Source organism: Copadichromis virginalis, linkage group LG15, assembly GCF_057382275.1.
Source record: "Copadichromis virginalis isolate Kocher_CV1m ecotype Utaka linkage group LG15, C_Virginalis_male_GT1.1, whole genome shotgun sequence".
Taxonomy (NCBI): domain Eukaryota; kingdom Metazoa; phylum Chordata; class Actinopteri; order Cichliformes; family Cichlidae; genus Copadichromis; species Copadichromis virginalis.
Window position 1 is genome coordinate 34,895,801 of NC_140632.1, and position 23,970 is coordinate 34,919,770.

At 41.9% G+C, this 23,970-nt stretch overlaps 1 protein-coding gene across 1 annotated transcript; it reads right to left on the bottom strand.

Annotated features, from left to right (window-relative positions):
* Positions 1–373: 373 nt before the first annotated feature.
* LOC146692870 (uncharacterized) lies at positions 374–19,555 on the bottom strand. Its single transcript, XM_085433112.1, has 10 exons — positions 19,507–19,555; positions 19,237–19,386; positions 14,106–14,245; positions 11,072–11,170; positions 10,648–10,779; positions 3,765–3,851; positions 3,631–3,672; positions 3,466–3,528; positions 2,680–2,758; positions 374–2,566 (listed from the first exon to the last, which is right to left on the bottom strand). Exons 2-10 carry the CDS (start codon positions 19,304–19,306, stop codon positions 2,160–2,162), a joined length of 1,119 nt encoding a protein of 372 aa, XP_085289238.1. The 5' UTR covers positions 19,307–19,386; positions 19,507–19,555; the 3' UTR covers positions 374–2,159.
* Positions 19,556–23,970: the final 4,415 nt, after the last annotated feature.

Here is a 23,970-nt window from a genome sequence, read left to right on the forward strand (position 1 = left end):
CTTACTAAGTGTGGCATTAATCTCACTGTGTGTTTTTGTTGATCTACTCTTTGTGTTTGATTATGTGCGAGCGCATGAAGTGAAGAAAAGCAAATTAATTAGGGCAGGAAAGAATAAAATAACCTTATTTAGATAAGACGAGGAGATGTTGAAAAATACATGAAAGGACGAGAATTTTAGTGAAGTAAGAGCGGGGTTTCCTCGTACGTTATGTCATTTATTCATCTTGTACACGTCATGTAGTCAGCCGTCTTTTCATAGCCAAAATCTGAGGAAGTCACAAGTTTCTTAAAAAGATTTTATAATGTGTAAATTAGACTTCCTCAAACTCTGATTTAGAAGGAGAAAAAACTTCCCCAAAATCCCTTTCAACAAGACAGAAAGTCGGAATTCATTTGATATCAGCAAATTTCACAAATCAAATGGTTAAACAGTCCATTTCAAAAAGTCCTGTTTAAAAAACTGAACATGGTAAGTGATCAACATCAAGTCCTCATAAATTTACAGACTACAGGATTTGTATGAAAAAATAAAGTTGGAAGTTCTGAGCATTTATTGACAGATTTCACTGTTCAGCACAAACATTTTATTACATATTCATTAGAAATAAAAATTGTACAGTTTGTCTGTTAGTCTGTTTAAGCTTTTATTAATGTTAGTAATAGTATTGTAATATTTATTTCTTTATTTGCTGTTGCCATGTTGAGCTACAAGAGTTCAAAGATCTGGATTTTAAGAGTAGTCCATAACTTTTCAAGACGTTTAAAGTCGGGGCTTTCTGAAGGCTATTCCAGACGTTTAATGGGGCATTTCTAACTTCTTTAGACCTTCACAAAGGGATGATCCCAGGATCATCCCTTTGTGAAGGTCTAAAGAAGACCCAAACTGTCACCCTCAGATGAAAGGAAAAGGCTCAAGCAAACATCTGGAACAGCAGCATCACTGTCCACAGTAAAGTGAGTATTGCTGTCTGAGAGGGTATTGATCAAGAAAGAAGCTCCTGCTGCAAAACTGGCAACTTCAACCTCAACTGAAATTTGCAGTTGCCCACATGGACAAGTCAAACAGTTTCTGGAGAAAAGTTTTATGGTCAAATGAGACAAAGATTGAGCTTTTTTGCCTAATGACACTGTACCAGCTGTCAAGCATGGTGGTGGTAGCATCATGCTCTGGGGCTGTTTTGCTGCAAATGGTACTGGTACATTACACAAAGTGGATTGAATAATGAAGGAGAAGCACTACCTCTGAGCTCATCAAATTAATCTCTAATCAACAGTTAGATGCTTGAAACTTGGACACAACTGGATGTTCCAACAGGACAATGATCCTAATGGATAAAGCAGGCTAGCTAAATGACCTTCCCAAAGCCCTGACCTCAACCCTATTGAAAATATGTGGACTACACTCAACAGGTGGATCCATGCCAGGAAACGAACAAAATTAACTGAACTCTGAAGTCTATGAATTCTGCCAAGAAGAATGGTTAAATGTCCAGTCAGAATTATGCCAAATGCTTGATGATGGCTACCAAAAGGGTCTGATTGAGGTGCAACCTGCTAAGGAACGTTTCACCAAATATTAATGGTTGTGTATGTATATTTTTGAAACCCACCCCCAAAATAAATTCAAACTTGTGCACGCAATTCTTGTTCAAATAAATGATTAAAACCTCCAAATTACCACAATATTCATGCCCATGCTGAGTGGATGTAAACTTTGTACCATAACTGTACTTCAGTTTACAATATTGGCGAATGAGTCAACACTGTTGGCTCACAGCAAGAGGATTCAGGCTCAGTCTGGGGGCTTTCTGAGTAGCGTTTGCGTGCTCATGGTCGTGCCTGTGTGGTTCTCTATGGGCTCTCTGGCTTCTAGAGTCGGTTTAGGTTTACAGGTGACTCTAAATCAGCCGTAGGTGTGGATATGAGCACGAACTGTTGTCTGTCTATCTCTGTTAGCCCCTGTGAAGGACTTGAAACCTCTCCACCTCTCATCTCATGGCAGCCCTTGAAGTAGTTAAATATATAAGAAAATGAATGATATAAGAATATTGGTGCTATAATTTAGAGCTTCATTGTAGGTGTGTAGTGGTGTTTTCTTTTACTAAAAATTCTAAAAACAAAACATGAACTCAATAAATTCATATTTCTACACTCATTTCAAAGGAGGGAGGGGTTCTCCAAGGGTGAGGACACTGACAGTGGCGCTGCTGTTGTTCCTATAGGGGTGGAGTTTAAGGAGTTTAAAGGGGTGGAGTAGCTGTTAACACCAGAGGGCGTAGGGGCTGCGTTTCCTCCCATCATGAAACCGGGCACAGGGTTGGCCATGCTGGGAGCCTGGCTTAATGTAGGGGCTACTGTGACACCTGGTGGTGCCCATGGTGAAATGTTGCCAGGCGCAGTGGGCCACGGGGCCGCCCACTGGTTTCCTGGAAGCACCTGCTGGCCCCAAGGCATGCTGGCTGGAGGGTATGTGGGAGATGAGTATGGAGAGCCACCTACAGGATGTGTGGGGAACATAGAGAGAATCTGCGAGCTGGAGAGCACTTGCTGTTGCTGTGGAGGCTCTGACGGAGGAGAAAAATAGTTTTTGTTTTTCAAATAGCGCTACACTATGAGGTGTACTGTTATTACAAATCTGCTGTTTTTAAGAGGAACGCGTCCTTATGTTTACTGATACCTGGGATCTGAGTTTGTGCCAGAGGCTCCCCCAGTGGGGTCGAAAACACTTCCATCAGCTCATTGGTGGATGAGGGCTGCTGGCAGAAACAAGGAGAGAATAAAATATAAATTCTCACCTACATGTTACCTAAAAGTGAGGAGACAGAAGTGTAGTTGTATTACAATCGTCTTATTTTGCGAGATTCCATAATGCTGCACCAAAGCTATTATAATGAGCTACAACTAAACTAATAAGTGACACTGGGGGTGAAAAAAATTATTAATTAGGATCAAAGCTAGACTTTAGTTAAAAAGTTAAACTTAAACACACTGAGCACCTGTAAAAGTATAATATACAAATAATATCATATACAAGTATACAAGAAAGATGTATACATATAGCACTATAAAATCACAATTTATTAAAGAAACTAACTGTGAAAATAATATAAACTAAACTAAAAATAGTCACGAATAACTAAAAGAGTAAGGTCATGAACCCAAGTGTCTAAAATGACTTTCCTCCTCAGGCAGGCTGCGCTCAGCCTGAGAGAGGGGACGAGGAGTTCGGACAAGCCTCCCTTTGGAGGTTTGGAGACCCCAGGGTAAAACCACAATCAACTGGAGAGATCGCATATCTAATCTGGGACAACTTCAGGATCCCCTGGGAAAAATCAGAAACTGGGAGACACTGCTGCTTAGCCTCCTACCATTTCAACCCAACTTTGGACACTTGCTTTTGTCAGCTATTTCATGTGAAATATGGCTGTTATCTCACATAAAAACTTGTATTGTTGTTTTATACCTGCTTTGTCTGCTGTGATGACACATCTGGCCGTGGGCTGAACAGATCTTCAAGAGCTGGTTCCTGTAAAGTAAGCAAGTCCATGTATAAAAACACAGAAATATTTTGTTTAAATTTGGGATCACCTTCATTTAGAAAAAGTGAAGATGATTAAAAATAATGAACCTCTGCTGCTGAGCTCTTGTGTAGAACCAGTAAAGAAGCGCCCTGAAACAGAAAAAAAACCCAACAGTGGTGAGTGAAAGCTAACAAATAAACCAACCAAAAGCACAGGGACAAAAAAAAAACTTCTTTCTGACTTGTGTTGGTGTCTCTGCAGGCTGCTGCGAGATCTCTCGGTCCACATGCTGACAAACTTCCTGGATGTCGAGGAACACTGGATGTGCCTGAGAGACACAGATAAAACATCTTACTGCTGTGCAAACTCTTAACAGACCAATGCAGCCACATGCAAAACAAACTATAGTGACAATCATTCTCGTTCACGATGAGCTGGCTTTTTAAAGTTTGCTTTGCATGCCTGTTTTGAGGAGAATGTAAGTAAGTAAGTAAAATGTATTTATATAGCGCTTTTCACAGATAAAAATCACAAAGTGCTTTACAACACAAGAAATGGAAATATAAAACAATGTAACAGTAAATAAAACAGCAATGTAATACAATAAAACAATAAAAAAACAAAGGAGGAAATTATTCAAATGCTTTTCTAAATAAAAATGTCTTAAGCTGTTTTTTTTTAAAAGAATCAATGGAGTATGTGCAGCGTAGAGACAGTGGAAGAGAATTCCACAACCGTGGTGCCAAAGTCTGAAAGGCACGATCACCACGAGTTTTAACCCTCTCAGGCTCAAATTAAACTTTTTGTTGCTAATGCACAACCAAGTCCTGCAGTGGTACTTCTGAGTAAAAAAAACCTCATAAAATATGTTTGTGGGGTAATCAGGTTGTTAGTTTTTAACTGTTGCAAATCGGCAACGCCTGCCTCAAGAGGGTTAAAACGAGTGCGCGGTACCACCAGCAGTCTCTCATCTAATGAGCTTAAAGCTCGAGAAGATGAATGTGGTTTCAGCAGGTCAGATAAATATTGGGGAGCTTGACCATGTAGGGCCCTAAAGGTTAGAACTAAAATTTTAAAATGAAACCTAAAACTTACAGGCAACCAGTGAAGGGAGGCTAAAACTGGAGTAATATGAGATCTTCTCTTGGTGTCTGTTAAGAGACGGGCTGCAGCATTCTGCACAGTCTGAAGACGATTTAAGGCTGATTTGTTAAAACAAGTAAAAAGAATTGATTGAATTGATAAACTCTTTTGCAAGAATATCAGATTACTCAATTAACTGGTCAAAATCTACAGTCCTACCGATTAATTGCTCCTTCCATAATTCCTCTTCTACACCACTGCAATCGGGAAATATAAAATATTTAGGTATTAATGTTTCTCCCAAGCTTGCAGATCTAACTAAATTAAACCATATCCCACTTTTAAAGAAGGTAGAAGATGATCTGGCTAGATGGAAATGTCTACCCATATCACTCATGGGAAGGGTTGCCGCTATAAAAATGATGGTCTTACCAAAAATAAATTATTTATTCTCAATGATCCCAACTAAACCGCCACAAGATTGGTTCAGATCGCTAGATTCATGTATGTCCAAATTCCTTTGGAAAAATAAACCCCCACGTATAAGCTTAAAAACACTACAAAAGACCAAGGATAAAGGAGGACTAGAACTGCCTAACTTTCAGCACTACTTTTTAGCCAACAGGCTTCAGTTTATCTCAGGATGGCTAAAACATACCCTCCTAGATGAACCTTGGCTAGATGTAGAACAGGCACTTTGCAATAATCTAGAGATCTCAGACCTACCATTTATCAGCTCAAACATCCAACAACATGAATGCTTTAAAAGCATCAACATCAGCTCTTCTCTGACAGCATGGTGGGAGTTTCTAAAATTGACGGCGTCTTCATTAATCCCATGCAAACGTACACCTATCTGGAACAACCCTGACATATTACAAAACAATAATATGATAAACTTTTCAGATTGGAGTGGTAAAGGAATCAAATATTTAGAACATATACTAGAAGGAACAGAATTTATTTCATTTGACGGACTAGTTACAAAATATGGGATCAACAAGAAAAGATTTTTAGAATATCAACAAATTAAATCCATAGTAAAAAAGAAATTCAAACCGGGTCAAGTTGAACTACAAACACCACCAAGTGTGGTTCAATTTCTTACTCTTAAAACCCCCAAATTACTATCCAAAATATACAGAATGCTTTCTAAAACAGATGAATCAATATCACTTCCTATTGCAAAATGGGAAGCGGATTTATCAGTTAACTTAGACCTAAACTTCTGGTCTCAGATTTGCTTAAAAACCTTTCATCTAATTAGAAATCCCAGTCTTCAATTAATTCAATACAAAATATTACATAGAGTGCACTATACAGGTCATCGGATGTTCAAGATGGGCTTTACGTCTACCAACAACTGCTCACACTGCCAAACCAATTCACTGGACAATTATATCCACGCTCTTTGGTTCTGTCCACCAGTTCAGAAGTTTTGGCGCGAGATATGTGAAGACTTATCAAAGTGTCTGAAATGTAACATTCCAACTTCCCCCTTAGTGTGTTTGTTGGGCAGCTTAGATAATGTCACTTCAGAAAAGAATATCGCCCATATGGTTTTCACTGCCCTATGCATAGCCAAGAAAACAGTCCTCATGAACTGGAAAAATAAAAATAATCTTAATTCTAACCAATATAGAAATTATCTATTAGATTACATTAGTCTTGACACAGCCTCTGCCACCACATCAGATCAATTGCTCTGGGCTCCTTTGATCAGCTCCATCACCTAGTGGGGGTGAGGGGGTCATAGTTTGGTCCCGCCTTCACTGTTGTGATTGGTGTGGGGGTAGGGACAGGCTTAGGGCGTCGGGGGGGTTCCCCGGAGGCATCTTCCTTGGGGGGCTCAACCCGGGGTAGCGGTCATGTCCGGTTAGGGGCTCTGTTGGCTCTCAGGTGACTGTTTCCTCGCGGCTGCGTGCAGCGGGGCTAGGGGAGGGTCTGTGCTGACGGACGTGGGTTACTGACCTGGTAGCCTGGCTGCCCCTGGGTGGGTCCGGGATGGGCGTGAGGTTCTGGGGGCGCTCCGTCTCTGGGCTGGGACCCGGACCGGGCCTCGGGGGCTTGGGTCCTGGTTGGTGTGTTGCCGGGGTTGTGGGCGGGTGGGTGCATGGGGGCCCAGCCCTGGAGCAGGGTGCCGCCGGTGCATCGAGCCACCTGGGGGGCTCTTCAACTGGTGGGGGAGATTGTCACATCTTGCAGGAGCTTTCCTCTCCTCAGGAACTCTCTGCAGGAGGGGGAGATACAGGAGAGGTGGAGGAAGATCTCAGCCTGGGTGTTTATTGTCTTATGTAGTCTGGAAGATGAGTGGATGGTGGGGTGGGTGCAGTTTTCTCTGTGGTGGGGTTGGGTGGACTGTCCCAGGCTCTGTGGGGCCGGGAGGCGCTGCTGCACTGGGCCCGGTCTGGATGGGCCTGGGCCCCCTTTCCCTGGCGGGTCGCGGAGTATGGGGGTGCCTACTGGGGTCAGCGGGGGAGCTGGCCCTAGGGAGGGGTCACTTGCCCCTCCCTTCCTACCCTCCCCATCTCCAGCTGCCTCCCTCTTCCCGCTCCACCACAACCACCCACACATGCAGGACCTTGGAGTAGGGGTATGTCACCAGGGTGCAGAGGAGGCTACCCCCCCCCCCCCCCCCTGTCCCCTTCTGGCTGCCTCCGCCTCAATTTTATCCCACAACTTAGACATTCACATTACTCACACTCTCATTACACATACATATAGGATCTTGGGGGTGGGCACGATACACGGAATCCAAAGTACCATCAGGGTGTACACCCCACCCCTGGCGTCGTTGCCCACCTCTCAATTTTAAATACATGTAGACATTGAGGGCTATCAGGAGGGACTATGCGCTTACCTGCTGCTCTCTGGCAGGTAGCTCCAAGCCCTCCTGGGTTTTAAATGCACCTTAGAACACAAATGCATCAACACTACAATGAGCGGGTGGAGGGAGGTTTGGAGTCTTCTTCCACCCCCATTCTCTGCGACCTGCTGGAGCGGGGGGGCTAGGAGGAGGAGTTGGCCGTCCGACTGCGGTCTGGAGTGTGGGGCCTTCCTGCTGCTGCGGAGTCGGGGCGGTCTGCCTCCCCCCACCGCAGGGAAAAGGGTAACACCACCTGGGTCTGGGTGCAGTTCCCCCCTCCAGGGGCAAGGGTACCTAGACCCGGTTTGTAGAGTACGCTTGGGGAGTGTGATCGTGTGTACAGGGTCTCTTTATGTCTGTCTCCACGTTGGTTGAGTGTGGAGTAAGTGCATATGAGAGCATGAGGGTGGGAATGGATGTTTGTATCTGTGTGTGCCTGTATGTCTGTGTCTATATGTCAGGTTGGGTATCAGACGCCACCTCTCTGGGGGACATCTCAGGCCCTCCAAGGTTTGGAGGCCTATCTCCCCCTACCACCACTTCCCCTGCCAGTGGCGGACCCCCTCAGACATCGGTGCGTTGGTGGTTCTCTGTGTCCGGGGATGGGCGTCCAGGTACACACCGGCTCACTCCTTGGCGGCCGCTTATCGGGGCCTGGAGCCTGGGGCTCGCTCGGGCCACTTCGGAGGTGGGGTGCCCCCGGCCTCTCGGCCTGGGACTCGGTCACTCAGGCGCGGCTGGCTGCCGGCGGAGCTCACGGGCGCGTCACTGCAACTCCCCCTGGCTTCTGCTCTGCAGCTGCTGGGTGAGCCCTCATCTGGGACTCTCCTCAGCTCTTTCTGGGACAGTGGCGCGGCTGCCCCTCTGTTGGTCTTCCTTGGTCTCTTGTGTTCTGGGGGCCTCTGGATGTCTGGAGTTTTGATCTCCTCCATACCTGCTTCATGCCCTGGAGGACGGGGCTGTGGCCCCCCCACACCCTCTAGCAGATTATTACAAGAAGGAACCTTTTAAAAAACAAAAAACAAGCGCGTCCATGCTCACAGGTGTACACACGGGTGATCACACCCACAAACTACACCCTTTTTGGCTCCTACCTCAAAGCACACTGTGTTCTGTTGATCTTATGTGCTGCACAATGATGTTTAATATTTGGTATTTGCTGTCATATTCCCATATATCATTGTGATGTTGTTTGTTCTGTTGCTCTTGTTCTCTTCTGCTTGTTTTCTTTTTTCTTTCTCAGCAGGTGACCCAGGTGATTGATATATGCATTTTTTTCTTCTCTGCCCATTCTGTTGGTTTTTGTCTTTTGCCCTTCTCCCCCGTCCCTCTTCTCAGCTGTTTCTCTTTCCCTCTTTCTTTCTCCCCTTCTTTCCCCCAGTCAAGTCTGTCCCGTATTCAGTAAGTGAAAATAAAAGAAACAATAAAAGGTGAATCAAATGGACCATTACGGCAAGGCTGGGATGGTCAATTTGGTAAAGTAAATCCGTTGGGCATCTTTCTTTGCCTTTAGACAACAATTCTGATGGCAAAAGAGCCAAACGGGACAGGCAAAAAAAAAATTAAATAAAAAAAAAATTAAAATTAAAATCGGTACTTTCTATATTGTTTGCTGTGTGTAGACATAAGTTCTATAACTTATGATCAAACAAACAAACAGAATAAATCATCTGACATTGTTCAGGCACACAGGCTGGACTGCAAATAAGTGGAAAAGCAGCCAATGTCCAAAGAAAATCTTTAAAAGACTTTTCTACAGCCTGAGGAGCTATTGCCCCAAACCACCCTTGATTTCTTCAACAAAATATGAAGAAATCAAGGGTGGCTCAAGAGTTTTTCACAGTATTACATATGTATATGTATCAGTAAATTATCTCTTTTCCCTGCCCTTGAGCACCACAACATGTGAACACAAAGGTTTCTCTGTACTGAAGAAATCACAAGTAGATATGCATGACAATTTCTTTAGTGCTTCTTAACATTTTGTCTTTTAAATTTGAATCCCCCCAAAATGAACTCCCTTAAATTAAAGCATTTCATCATCAACTGACATGTTTTCATACAATACCCAACATTAACATAAACACAACTAGTGGTTAAATTGCTGCACACAATAAAGACTTTGACTGACTGCAGACAGCAGAACAGTAGTCTCAGAGGGCTTACCAAAACAAACCCTATTTGTTTGCATGTCATGGAAAAAACGAATCTCAGCGTGTGATGCCCCATTGCGAAAAAAAAGAGAAAAGAAAAGAGAAGCTAAAAAAGAAAAAAGAAAAAAACAAAACAAGTAAAAAGACACAACTATAGTAGTCTAAACAGGAGGAAATAAAAGCATGAATAATCATCTCAAGTTCAGGCTTTGACACCATTAGTCTGAATTTTGAAATATTCCGTAAATGATAAAAACCGTTTCGGACCAGCTGTTTAGAATGCTGCTCGAGCAAGCTAACTGTATTTATTTAGAATGAACTTTAATGCTACACAGATAAATACACTGCACAGAAATTGAGGTTTCTCTCCTCGCAAAAAAATGCCTCCTGCATGAAAATGTATATTTTCATTGAGCCTGGCTCTGCTGGAGGTTTCTTCCTGTTTAAAGGCAATTTTTCCTTCCCACTGTCGCCAAAGCGCTTGCTCATAGGAGTCATATGATTCTTGGGTTTTTCTCTGTATGTATTATTGTAGGGTCTACCTTACAATATAAAGCACCTTGAGGCGACTGTTGTTGTGATTTGGCGCTGTATAAATAAAATTGAATTCATTTGAATTTCATCTAATTTTTTTAATATATCAGAAGGTTACTGGTCCATTCTGTACCCCACCTCTCACAGCTGCGATAGGGTCCAGCCCCCCTGTGACCCTGATAAGCTGAAGAGAATGGATGGTTTGATGGTTAAATGAAGTTAAATAATGCTGATAAATCATGTCAGCATTAAATTGCATTGCGGTGGCTCAGTATTTTTTTATGTGCTTAAACAACTATACTTGCTATATGTGCCCACTGGAGGAGTTATAGTAAACATTTTTGCTAATAAATGACTTATTAAATCATTTTTATATAATAATCTATTAAATGTTTATATGTTATGTGGCAGTATTAGCAGTATTAGCATTAATATTAGCAGTATTTAATAACACCACCTGTTTCTGCTTTAGTACTGTGTTTCGTTACCAGGTTAGCCATCTTGATGTAGAAGAGGATGTAGTTGTCTTGATGCTGGTAGATGTAAGCCAGAGCTCTGGGGTCAGACTCATCTTTGGTCAAAGAGCTGATCCTGCTCCTCTCATGGTCGTGAAGAACAGCCTGAAATGAGGATTTATCTTTTATTTATTATACAAGAAACTCTAACCACCAAAATAAGAACAGCTTTATGATACTGATCCTCAGCACTTGTGTAAATATCATCTCCACCTCTTAAGATTTTCCAGTTTTGGAAAATAAACTGCAGTGTAATAAAATACTTTTATTATGCAATCCAAGCATGAACTGTCCACTGAAGAATCACAGTCATTTTAAGACTAACTATCAACCTAAAGGGGGCGCTACAATTTGAGGACAACACAACACATGTTGGGAAATCCCTTGCTTGACTCACCCCGGTCCTTTCATCCAGAATTTTCAAGCCACTGGAGGAAATTTTCAACCAAATTCTCCTCTTGTGGATTCCCTGTTTCCTTCCTGCTACCTCAAAGCCCTTTAGCACACACACATTCACACAACAGCACAGCACAGGTGAGCTGAATAAGAAGTAAACATGAAATGACAGACATATATTCCAATGAGATAAGTCAGAGCACACATAAAAAGCGAGATGAATCTCACATTAAGGAGTAAAGCTAAACGAATTAACCGACAGAACAGTTCTGACATATTTCACAGTCATTGTGTCTACGATTGATGTAACACCACCAGTAAGCATGCCGGGACAGCCGGAGGGAACATTGTATCTGCAGCCAGAAGTGGTCTGCTGAAAGGACCTCTTACAAACCAGGATGTACAGATCATTGCTGCTAACAAAAAAGCAAGTGCTTTCTTTGATGGTTTACTTTGTGAAATTGTTTTAATCCATGATTTACAGCCACAAAAACATTGGCAGTGGATCTGTTTCAGTCCCAATCGATCTGGGTAGGTTTTCTAAGCACTTTTTCCTACTGGAAGCTGTCTTTGCTATTGCTGAGTGTGTGGTTTGGGTGGTTTTCGCAGGTTGCTTTTTATATTATATTTCATAAAGGTGTCCTCTTCTCAGCATTATACACATTTTATTGATAAATTATTATATTTAAATTGTATAAAATATATAGGTCTCAAAACATGCAACAAGTATACCGTGCAAAAGTCTTGAGTCACACTTCCAAGCAGCCAGATGTTCTCGCGGTTTTTTAAAACTGGTCTTGACAAACATCAGGCATGGCTCGAGACCTTTGCACAGTACTGTACACAGCTTACATTATTCATATGCAAAGCTGCGATTCTGCAGTTGCTATCAAACAATCACCCAGAGACCCTGAATTGGCCTTCACAGCAGTCAGATCTGTGTCAAACACATCCTGAGCTACTCCACAGTTACCTGCACAAAGTTCACTCTTTGATTCTATTTGCTGAGTGATTTGTGGTTTGGCTCCTGCCGTCTGTATTTTTATACTCGTTACTATGATGTCCTTCCTGTGACTGCGATCGGTGACTCACACCAGTGCTGTAGTGTGTTTCTTCTAACTGTGTTGTAATGTATTGTGTATGGTATAAACATTTATATTCAAAGCAGTGTGTGTGTGATCGCTGATTGCAGTTTAAAGTTATTCACACTACATTAGATGCATGCTGACACTGACGGTCTTGACAGATCGCACAAGTGTGATTACAATTTTGAGTGATTGTGACCTCGCTCTGTCCGTTCCCCGTGGACCGTGTCTTTTTATCGTTTATTATTGTTTCCCCCCTTTTTTGACTTTTTACAAAAGCTGTGGCGCGCTTCTCCAAACAAACTCTCACTGCATCATGCAAAGTCCTTTGAGATTAGAAGAACACGTCAGGAGTCAACAGGATGTCAGAGGCATTACAAGCCATTTTTCCACAGCAGGAATGTTCCCACAACTCATTTTCTTTCTGAAAAAACAAAGACACTGCTCATTCATCAAACATAGAGTTAAAACTGTGTTAAGGAAGAGTTTCTTTTTAAAAAATATTTAATAATAATGCTTTGTCAAATTCAAATGCCATCAGAAAGGTCTACAAAGGTCCAAAAACTACACATCGAGTCTGTTTCTGACAGTTTTCAGTCTGCAGTCTGTGAGTATTTAAAACCTTGTAGTTAGCAAATAAACTCAAACACAAAGAAAAACTTTAAGATCTGAACTCACTGATGCATGCTCTTCCACTGAAACAAACAGCAATCAGGAGCTTTTCCTACGTATGACTCATATCATAGACAGTGCATAAAAAATGTGCATGAAACAATACGTGTTAACTTACATCACAGAGGCTTCCTCTAAAAATAACCATAGATTTAACACTCTGCATGGAGCTGGATTTAAGTGGTTAAAGTTAGTTTTTAGAGCCTGTGCAGCACCGTCACATGCCAGTACAGATGTGTTGCTGCTAAAAGACTTACATTTAGCTAACTAATAACACTGATATCTCAGTGGAAAACAAGGAAACTGAAACTAAAAAGCAGTCTAAGGGAGTCCTTTCTGTACTGCCCCCGGCTTCACAGATGGGTTTTATATTAATAAACAAAAAAATGGATACACTGTCCACTTTCACTCTCTGTCTCTGAAGCACTGAGTGGCTCTTCTTTGTTGGCTAGCTGCCTTTGTTAGCTGTAATGTTATATGTAATGTAATGTAATGTTTGAGTTGTAATTGAACTGCCAGTTTAGTGTCTTTTCTTTCGCTGTGACAGTTTTTTAGAGTAGGGCTCTGAGGTGTAAATTAACCTTAACACATGTGATGTTTTGTTTTCACTTTAAAAGCAAGGCAGATCTTTATAATGACCTGCAGAGCTCAAGTCAAAAACGGAGTCAGTAAACCAAACGGTGTAGTGGCTTTGGCCTTCTTTTATATACAGTCTATGGTTAAAAAACTAAAACAGAAGACAGAAAGTAAGTTCTAACTGTCAACACTACTGAATCTGAATACTTAAGATTGGGATCTTTAAGTACAGTATAGCACATGATTTTCTTTTCTGTTGCTTGTCACCTAACTTACTTTAAAGATTTATTCCTTTCTTTTTAGATGGAAGGGTCACCACAAGACAACAAGGACTTTCTTATTTTTCATTTTTATCTTGGAACCAAAAATGTCTGTGATAACTTTCATGCAAATCCTCCATTAGATATTGAGACATCTGAGCGCTGACCGAAATGGACAGAAGGACAGAAAAAATATATCCTCCCAGATCTTGACGTAGCTTTTAAATACTTTTGCTGTGATGCTTAAAAAAATATTGGTCTGTGAAATACAAGTACCTCCAAATGATAACATTAATCTCAGCAGTCATGAAATATTAAACGTCTGGTGTTTATCTTTGATTTTTTTCTCTGATAAAGTGAAAAAATGAAGATTGATCTTACAGGAAATCAACCAGTTTAATCAAGAGCAGACAGAAGTCAGTTTACTTTGGCGGTGGACTACCTTTAGTTTCATCATGGAGTCTCTGCACATCTTTTCTCCGAGGGCGTCGGGTACTGGGTCCATGCCAATCAGCTTGGCTTTGTAGCGAACTCCTTCCCCGTGGAAGCGAGACATAGTATCCATGGATACCATGGTAGCCCCTGGGAACCACGAAGAGAGGACATAAAGGGTCAAATTATTATGAGGATGAATTTGTGTGAGAGCACAGAAATTCTTACATGTGTATATTTTGGTTAATTAACGGATTTAGGATAATGTTTGTGTCATGGTCCTGGGTCGGTGACCCAGCGCTTTTAGTTATCATTTTCTAGTTTATGATGATGATGATTATTATTGTTTGAGTTCTGTGTGTTATATTTGGTCTGCCTTTGAGTCTGTCTCTGTCTATGGTGTCACCCCATCTGTTTGTGAATCTGTCTGGTTAGTTCAATGTCTTGTCTGGTTCCATGTGTCTGAGTTTCCTGTTTTATTGTGAAGGTTTGTGTCATATGTGAGTGTGCTCAGTTTACGTTTCCCCTGTCTCGTCAGCTGTGATTTCTCCCAGGTGTGTTCCCCTCCTGTCTCTCATCCCTTGATTCTGCCGTCTGTGTATTTAAGCCCTGTGTTTCTCTGTGTCAGTGTCGCGTCGTACCCTCAACTAGCTGTGTGTTCTGCTTCTATGTTCCTAGTGTTTGGTCTCCTGCTCCAGTTTAGTGTTTCTTTCCAGTGTTTCAGTCCTTGGTTCCGCTGTTCTGACTTTTGGTTTTCTTTTGGTGAGTTTAGTTGTACGAGGTTTTTCCCAGCAATAAAGCTGCGCCTTAAGTTTCACTTCCGTGTCTGAGTTCTGCATTTTGGGTCCACCACTCCTGCTTGCCTGCCACACAGCGATTCATGACAGTTTGTGTGTCACAATTTCACTAAAACCTATGTGTATTTGTGTATTTGATGTCCGCACGCCTTCAAATCATGTGTTTACAAAGATTGCAGTATTTGTGGTTTATATGAGTAAATATTTGTGTGTATGTATCTAAAACTATGAGTATGTGTACACAGGGCATTCCTTGTGTGTAAGCAAACTGCAGAGCAAGCATCTAACTGATGCCGAGTCAGTGTTTCAATCCATTTCCCGACATGAAACAGGTAATTTAGCAATAATGCAAAAGTGTGACTGTAGCAAAGGTCGACTCCTAAACGGCTTCATTTGCGTCACGTAACAGTTTTACGGGATTTTAGTCACTGTTTAGTTCGAAGGTGAACACAAACAGACCGACACAAAGCTACAGACTGGCAACAAATTAAAGGGAAATCAACACAATTCAGCTCATTTCAGTTTTATTTCTATAGTTCCAAATCACAACAACAGTTGCCTCAATGTGTTTTATATGTTAAAGTAAACAATCGACAATAATACAGAGAAAACCCAAAGCAGTTGATGACCCTTCTAACAAGCCCTTGGCGACAGTGGGAAGGAAAAACTCCCTTTTAACCTCTGGCAGAACCAGGCTTAGGGAGCCGCAGCTATCTGATGGCTTGATTTGATGCTGGACTGCAGGATATTTTTCTCAAAAGATCAGCCCAGAAACCTGCCCAGTGTCTAGCTGGGCTGACATTTGGTGACCATGAAGCCCATAGCACATGACTGACTCTCCACTCAGTCTCCACTCATGCCCTATGGGTGACATAAATTAAGCAATATAAATAAGTAAAATTTTATTTCTATATGACCTTTTGAGACAAAGATCACAAAGTGCATCACAACTAAACAGGAAGCGTGTTAGCAGAATTGTCCAGGTAGCTTTCACTGCCGTTGGTATAGAAATGCCTCACCTCTCTGTTGTTGTCAATGGACTATTTCTGCTGACACGGTCAGATCAACCCCTGCACTGACATGCTCAGGCCTCTAGGAAAGGTGCGTTGGGTTTCTTTACATATCAAATCAATAAGGAGCTTTCACTTCACCAGCTTGTGTGCAAGTCTTCTATATTAATTTTTTATTTCTATGTGTTCATTTGAAGACACACATTCCAGCTATAAACGGCTACAGTGGATGACATTTAGATGTTATAGCTACACTGGCAAATAAAAGTTGAACTACCAATCTGTGTCACACTTCATGAACTCATCAGTTCTGATTTATAGTTTTCTTGTGAGAATTTGGTAGTTTTGGTCCTCTAAAGAAGTCGAAGCTCCTGCAACACTCGTGGTATAAACTTTGCTGCTTGACCAGCCCGTTTCAACTTGTGGCCTTCATCGGGGTGCTTGGTAACAATTTCCCAGCTAACACAAGCTGTCGTACTTTGATTTACACCGTAGGAAAATACCAGTGCTGAGCAGTCATAGCATCGTTAAAAAAAAGAGAACTGGATAAGATCAGAACTTAGAAATATGTTGCTTCTGTTGGCTCAGATAACAGACATCTGTGAATGCTTTGGACTTTACAGCCCATGAAATCCAATATTCACTTCAGGGTCCGACATCTTTTTAATCACACTTGCTCTTCTGCTCTTAGCCGCTTCTGACTTAAGCAGTGTTTGATAACGTAGACCGGAATCTTTTCCCAAGAGCTTTGAATCATGCTTCGAATGAGTGAAAGTCTTGGAATATTTCGCAACTTGGCAAATACTTTAATTTAAGACATAGTTTTCTTCTGATTAAAGTCAGAATCACTGAGACTGCATTTCTCGAAAATCTTAATTGCAAATTTATTCAGAAATTGCTTTTGTTCCAGATCAGCTGCAACTCACATGGCTTTAAAACTTGTGATTTTCTGTGCCTTGTGTTTTATTTGAAACTGTAAAGCACTTTGTCTAGAAAATATTAACTACAAAAGATGCAGAGCTGCTTTAGGTCAGTTGTAGCAATGTTGTGCTGACTGTGGAGCCCATTTGAGTACCAAGAACTCATTGTCGTGTTCAAGAAACCAGTCTAAGATCATAAATCCATCATTGTACCCTGTAGTTATAAAGGGATGGACATGGTCAGCAGCAATACTCAGGTAAGCTGTGGCTGTTTAACGATGCTCAGTTGGTAATAAGGGGCCCAAAGTGTGCCAAGAAAATACCCCCCCACACCATCACATCAACGAGCTGTTCAGCAGCCTGAACTGTTGATATAAGGCAGGTTTGCCCCATGTTTTCATGTTGTTTATGCAAAATGTTGACCCTATCATGTGAACAACAGAAACTGACACTCATCAAACCAGGCAATGCTTTTCCAGTCTTGTGTTGTCTGTTTTTGGTGAACCTGTGTGAACTGTGGTTCAGTTTCCTGCTCTTGGCTCCAAGGTGTGGTCTGCTACTGTAAGTTCAGAGCTCTTCTGCGTACAGTAGCTACTGTATGCAACTATGTAACAAGCTTTCTTTATTTGAGTTTTTTTCCCAATGTTGTGATTATTTAGAAGATTTGTTAGTTATTTTCATGCTCTTAGTTAAAAAAAAGAGTTTCTTGTGTTTCCTTTAGTGTAAAGTTATTGTGTGTATGCATTTGTCTCCTGTGTCCTTGCGTTTAGTTTCACGTCCTTTGTGTCATTATTCATGTCGGTTTCAGCTGTCTCATTTCCCCCGTTTCTATTTCCTCAAATGAACCCTTTGTGTATTTATTGCGCTGCCTTCCTTTTGCTTTTTGTCTTTGAGTCTCTGTTGTCTTCTCCCATTTATTGGCAGTAAATTGGATTACATTTGTTTTTCTTTCACAGATTTTAATTTTGGATCGCAAACTAGCCATCATTCAAGTGCTTTGTGTTTTATTCCCGCCTGCCTTTGGAGTCTGCTTTTGGCTCCCTTTGCATCTGACCAGTCTCCTCTGACCTCTGTCATCAGCAAGACCCTTTTGCTCAGAACTGCCGCTCTATGGATATTTTCTCCTTTCCAGAGAAAGCCATATGGGAAAAATCCCAGTAGATATGCAGTTTCTGAATTATTCAGACTATCTGGCGCCAACATTCAAAGTCGCATAGGTCACCTTTCTGCTTGATTCTAATGCTCGGTTTGAGTCTCAGCAGTTCATTTTGATCATGTCTACTTGCCAAAATGCACCGAGCTGCTGCCGTGTGATTGGCTGAATAGATATGTGTTAATGAACAGTTAAAGAGGTGTACCTTATAAAGTGGCTGTGGGTTTTATTTGAGAGCTACAGTCTAAAGTGATCATATTCTCATATAAAATCATGATTGCTCTTGATGGCAGTTAATGTGTCAAAGACGTCTCTAAAAAGGATTATGTAATATCTACTGTTGGAGATTAAAGTTCCTCTGACGGTCCGTCATTTTGCTGACCACACAGCTGCTTTGCAAATGGAAACGCCTAAACTGTTGAAATTTACACCTCATAAACAGACATTTATCCGCTTCACATGAAAGCTTCTTGCAGCTGGAAATGTGCCACATGATTTACAGCCACCGTGTAAGCTCATATGTTTCTCCCACAGCTGGAACAGGACATAACAGAAGAACAAAACAAAGCGTTACCTGCAAAAGCTTTCAGTTCCCATCAAATCTCAACAAACTCACTGTGCTAGGACTAACAGCCAAACATACTGTGATATTGTCAGCGCTGTTTATATTATGCATGGAAAGTGCAATTTAGACCCACTAACTTAAAGTAAATAGTGGCTCTTTGGCAGAACTGCTAGTCTGTTTTTAAAAGCTCATAAGATTTTCATTTTACTTAAAGGTTTATTCCTGGTGCTTAGTTTTAAAATCCCATAAAGATCAGAATCTTGGCAGCTGAGCCCAAAATAGCCCAGCTGGAAATGAGCTCTGTGGCACATGTTGTGGCACACAACATGCAATGCCAGTGGAAAAATAAGCAAGCAGAAGGGAGTTCACCTGGGCAGCTGATGTGAAAGCTGAAGATAACTTCTGAGAACTGAGTTAGTCTCTGAGGCTTTATGTATCTGCTTCAAATGTGCAGCGATTAGAGGAAACAGTTTGAAGAGCCTGGATGAAAATAGATCCAGAGCCAGACTCAGTCAGAGGCGTTTAGCACACACTGCAACTGAACAGCAGTAAAATATGCCTTTGCTTACAGTCTAAGCACATCCACGCTTTGCACTGTTAGCCTTTCATGCAGCTTTGCGTCATTCTGGAGGGAGCACTCTTTACTGACATTATTAACTTTGAACCTTACGGTCAGCTGAGACCAAACACTTGTACCTGTTATACTTGCTGTGACAGTGGTTTGGCTCAGCGCAGGAAAACTTCCAGCCGTTTGCTGTGTCTCCATCACGATGACGTCTGCTTAGAAAATCAACGCAAGCAGGACAGAGGATCCCGTGAAAACAGTGAGCCCGTCACAATTGCTGGCTGCAAAACAGAATTTGAAAACCAAAGGTATTTTGTAAAACAATCCCTCTAGTACTTCTGGTAGTATTGTAGATTTTTTGAATCTAAAAGCAGAAGACTAAAACCTTTGATCCACCTCACCTGCTCAGAGTGTGTTTCTGCTCTCTCCCTGCTGCTTGGCTTGTCTGCAATATCTCAGAGTCAAAGGTCAGGCTGCAGATTCACTGGTGATATATTAACATCCGCTGGGAGGCCCAATTACATGGGAATCCTTGTAGACTGAAGAAGGTCTAATAGGAAGGACAGACAGTTCATGGTAATTTCCCTCTCAGGGGATGAATGTGAGGTCATGCTTTTCCCTCAAGGACAGATTTGGGTGGTATTTTCTTAAAATAACAGCTGAGGTTCTCTGAAAAACTCTGCAGGAAGGGTGGTTGAGAGAAGCCAGAAAAGAGCAAATGCTGAAAACAAAGGAAAGATAAGGATAAAAGTTTACAAACATATCAGACAGATATGTTTTCAGAAATAAGTAGATGAAATATTAATTGCGATGTTATGTAATCCCTCATAATACCACAAAAGGATTCCCTTCGTTTAAAATTGTTATTCTGTTTGTACTCATCGCAATGCAAAAACTACCAACATGAACTTCATGAAAGTCGGTCAACAAAAAGATGGACACATTCAGTTATGCCAAGTGTCCCCTCATTAAAATGCTTTAATTACAATGTTGGGCTTGGCAGATTAAAGCTTTGTGGTTTAAATGTAGCTTTAATGTGATACCTGGTATCTCAGCGTCCATCCATCTTCATCCGCTTTATCCGAGGCCGGGTCGCGGGGGCAGCAGCCTAAGCAGAGAGGCCCAGACCTCCCTCTCCCCAGCCACCTCCTCCAGCTTATCCAGGAGAACACCAAGGCGTTCCCAGGCCAGCCGAGAGATATAATCTCTCCAGCGTGTCCTGGGTCTGCCCCGGGGCCTCCTCCCGGTGGGACATGCCCTGAACACCTCACCCAGGAGGCGCCCAGGAGGCATCCTTGTCAGATGGATGCCTCCTCAGCTGGCTCCTTTCGATGTGGAGCAGCAGCAGCTCTACTCTGAGCCCCTCCCGGATGGCCGAACTTCTCACCCTATCTCTAAGGGAGAGGCCAGCCACCCTTCGGAGGAAGCTCATTTCTGCCGCTTGTATCCGCGATCTCGTTCTTTCGGTCACTACCCACAGCTCGTGGCCATAGGTGAGGGTAGGGACGTAGATCGACCGGTAAATTGAGAGCTTCGCGTGCATTTTTTAATTTTAAAGGGGCACTCTGAGCATTTTTATTAGTTTGGGGGAACAGACTACTCACACACGTTCACAAGAGCAATACTAACATGCTGATATTTGTTGAGTTTTTCTATGTTTACCATATGCACAACATTAAGCTAGTGTTTGCTATTTGGGAGGATGCGGGTAGATTTGCAATGATCATTACAACCTTACTGAGGGAGGCATGACAATGTGTACTAGATTTCAACAATATAGAAACAGTATGACTAGGACAAGGAGGCAGACAGGACTATTTATACACACTGGGGTGATTATGGGACGATCAGCAGGAGGGTAGCAGGTGAAGTAAATATTTCTCCAGACTCCTTGGAGGACATTCAAAGCTCTTCTTTCCATGTTGGCTGCCTTTTGCTCAAGATGGATTTTGACAAGATCCCCAACAGCTCCGGCTGAAATGTAGCCCTAAACCAAACAGTCTCACCGTGTCATCGTCCCTCAGTCCTCCTGAGCTGCCTGCTGCAGGCTTTGTTTACTCTCTGTCTCCCTCTCCTCTCTCTGTGGTTGTGTGTCTGTGTTCATGGGTGGGACTCATCACGGGTTCCCACCTCTGGCTGAACACACCTGCAACAGTCAATCACCTGCTCCAGATGAGCTCATCAGGAGGCGAGTGGCTGAGCTTTGTTCTTTGCTAGACTGTTCAACTATGCTGTTAGTAAAGCCTCAGCTCTTTAGTGTGGCGTGTGCTCTTTGCCTGCCCCCTGTTCTTTCCTTTGTATACAGACATTCCCTGGAATTCCCCCTCCCTGGATTGCTTGGAGAGAGTGCCTGAGCTGAGTGAGGAGAGTTTGGATTATTTGGATGCCCCTGATCCTTGCATCCCAGGAGCCCCTGTTTCCCCATCACAACTTGTAACATCACCTGGGTGTTTCACTGTAAATAAATGCACTTAAGTTGACCTCTCCGAGCTCTGCCATTGAGTCCTCTTCGCCCACTGCTCTTGACTGTATTTTACAGATACCTGCTGTATGTCTCACCTTACCTTTGCCATACATATTAAAAACCATTCAAATCATAAAATTTCAAATTTGGAGTCGGTGAACTGTTAGCATTAATTTTCAGTCCAGTTCTTGTGTAATTATTTGCTAAGTTGTCTATTATAAGTAGACAGCACAGATTCATCTCTTGAGCTAGGAGCACTTTCTTCTTCTTCTTCTTCTTCTTTTTCTTCTTCTTCTTCTTCTTTTTGCTTGAATGATTGATGATTTCCACAAATTCCTCTGAAAAAGGTCAGATAGATGGAGTAGACAGAAAATGTATGAAAAAGTGGCCAATGTCCTTCAGAAAGCACAGAGAGCTGTTCCTAAAGACCGCTTTAAAAGAGAAGAGGAAGTCTGGCTTCCTGGAAGCCAAATATAACCCAGCGAGGGGTGACAGTACTATGTAACGTACACTGTGGCCCCTCAACTCATTCATTAAGCATTCAGTCTGAAATGTGATGACATCACAATGACATCATCATCATGTTTATTTTGTCAGACTGAGGACCTCCCTTCAGTCACACTCATTACTCAAATGTTGTTAAAGCTGAGTACCGCTCCTGATGAGTAACCTGAATATCCGGTGTCCTACGTTAAAGCCCCTCTGACTGCAGACTCCCTCGTGGGCGAGTTTATCAGGAGATGACACACCGACTTTCACACATGCTTCTGAAATTAAATTTATAAAGAGGAAAATAGTCTGAAAGACTACGGGAATGCGAGTCAGCAGTTCTGGGTATTCTAGTTTTCATTTCATTTTAAAAAGAAACAGGTGCTGACCTGCGAAGGGCGGGGATCATTCCTCAAAATGAAAACATTCCCTCAGTATTAAACATTAATTTGATTTTACTTCAATGCTTTAACAAGTCTGTGTCATCCTGTCAGTTTCATTCTTTAAAAATCATGATGCTTTTTCTTCTAGCGAAAGCTCTGCCTCTTACAAGGGTTCAAAATGCAAGTGATGCACTTTCTTGAATAAATATTTATGAACTAGTGCACTTTTATTATTATATTTAGGTTAGCAAAGAGGTTTTAATCCAACTACAGACATTTTCTCAGGGAGCAAGACTGATTTGTTGAAAACCACCCAAAACAGGATGAGTTTTATATCAGATTAGACATGTCTTTCCCAAGATCTCTTCTAAATGAGAGGGGTTTATTTAAAGCCGAAATCATAAACAAAGGCCAGAATATTCAGATCGGACTGGCAGATCTGGCATCATGTTAGAGACTTTAGTAACCGGAGGATATTCAGTGCCCGATTTAATAGGATTTAGGCTTTCTGCAGAAAGCACCAAAAGCAGGAAAAAGGTCATGTGGACTGCTGTCATCAAAGCACCGAGGGGGTTTCAAGTTTCCTTTTAATAAGAACAAGTGTGGGATAACATATGCTGACATTTCCCAACATTTGTACACACACACATACACACATGCTGGGCTGGGCTCTGCCAAATTCTCAACCTTGGCGTGGGACGGTTTTATTAATGTGTTGGTTTTTTTTGGCCTGATTTGAAGTTAATTTCCTATTTTGCTCTTTATACTCACCTAAACAGAGGAACTTGTTTTAAAGAAGAAGTAGCAATATTTAAGCATACCCAATCTAAAAAAAAAACCTAGCAAATTAGTTGATTAAATGTATCATTAGCTTCCAAAAGTCACATAAAACAGCTAAAATAAAATAAAGAGGACATGATTTCAGTGGCTACCAAAATGCCAAGGTGTTGATGTCATGCCAGACCTGTGAGTCATTAATTTAGGCTAAGTGCTGCTAACTGGAGCTGATTCTCATCCAAACTGAGACCACATGTGATTGTAACTTTATATATAGGCCAAAGTTTCTTGCAGTTGATATCGCTGTGCTAAAAGTGCATCAAACCTCAACAAGAGTCACAGGGGTTAAGAAAGTCAGCTGGGACTTACGTCCTCTTTATTCAGCTTGTCCTCTGAGGTGATGGTCATATGTACAGTGCAAATTCAGGAACATTACATTCCGATTAATGGAGAGTGACGTCATAAGCCAGCAATGATGGTGCAAATACATCAGCAGCTTTGATATCTGGATCTGAATAAGTCTCCATCATATTACTGCGATCAATGCGATCAAGTGTTTCCCACATCCCACAAATCAGCTGTAGTTGTGCGTTTCATGCTTAAACTTTGAAGGATTACATGTTCTTCTGTGTCTTGTGGAAACAGTGTGACCCTTTGAGCAGATGAAATGGATTCAAAACCTCACCGGATGAACTAAAAAAAAAAAGTCGAGTAATTAGATTAGAGCTTTTTTAGTGGATTATCAGAGGTTT

Bases quoted from the DNA above. Each gene is read 5' to 3' on its own strand.
- LOC146692870 (XM_085433112.1), bottom strand. From the start codon at position 19,306: ATGGAGACACAGCAAACGGCTGGAAGTTTTCCTGCGCTGAGCCAAACC. The intron at 14,246-19,236 runs GTACAAGTGTTT...CGTGGTTCCCAG, and splicing joins TGTCACAGCAAGTATAACAG to GGGCTACCATGGTATCCATG. The intron at 3,673-3,764 runs GTCAGAAAGAAG...TTTCTGTTTCAG, and splicing joins CTGCAGAGACACCAACACAA to GGCGCTTCTTTACTGGTTCT.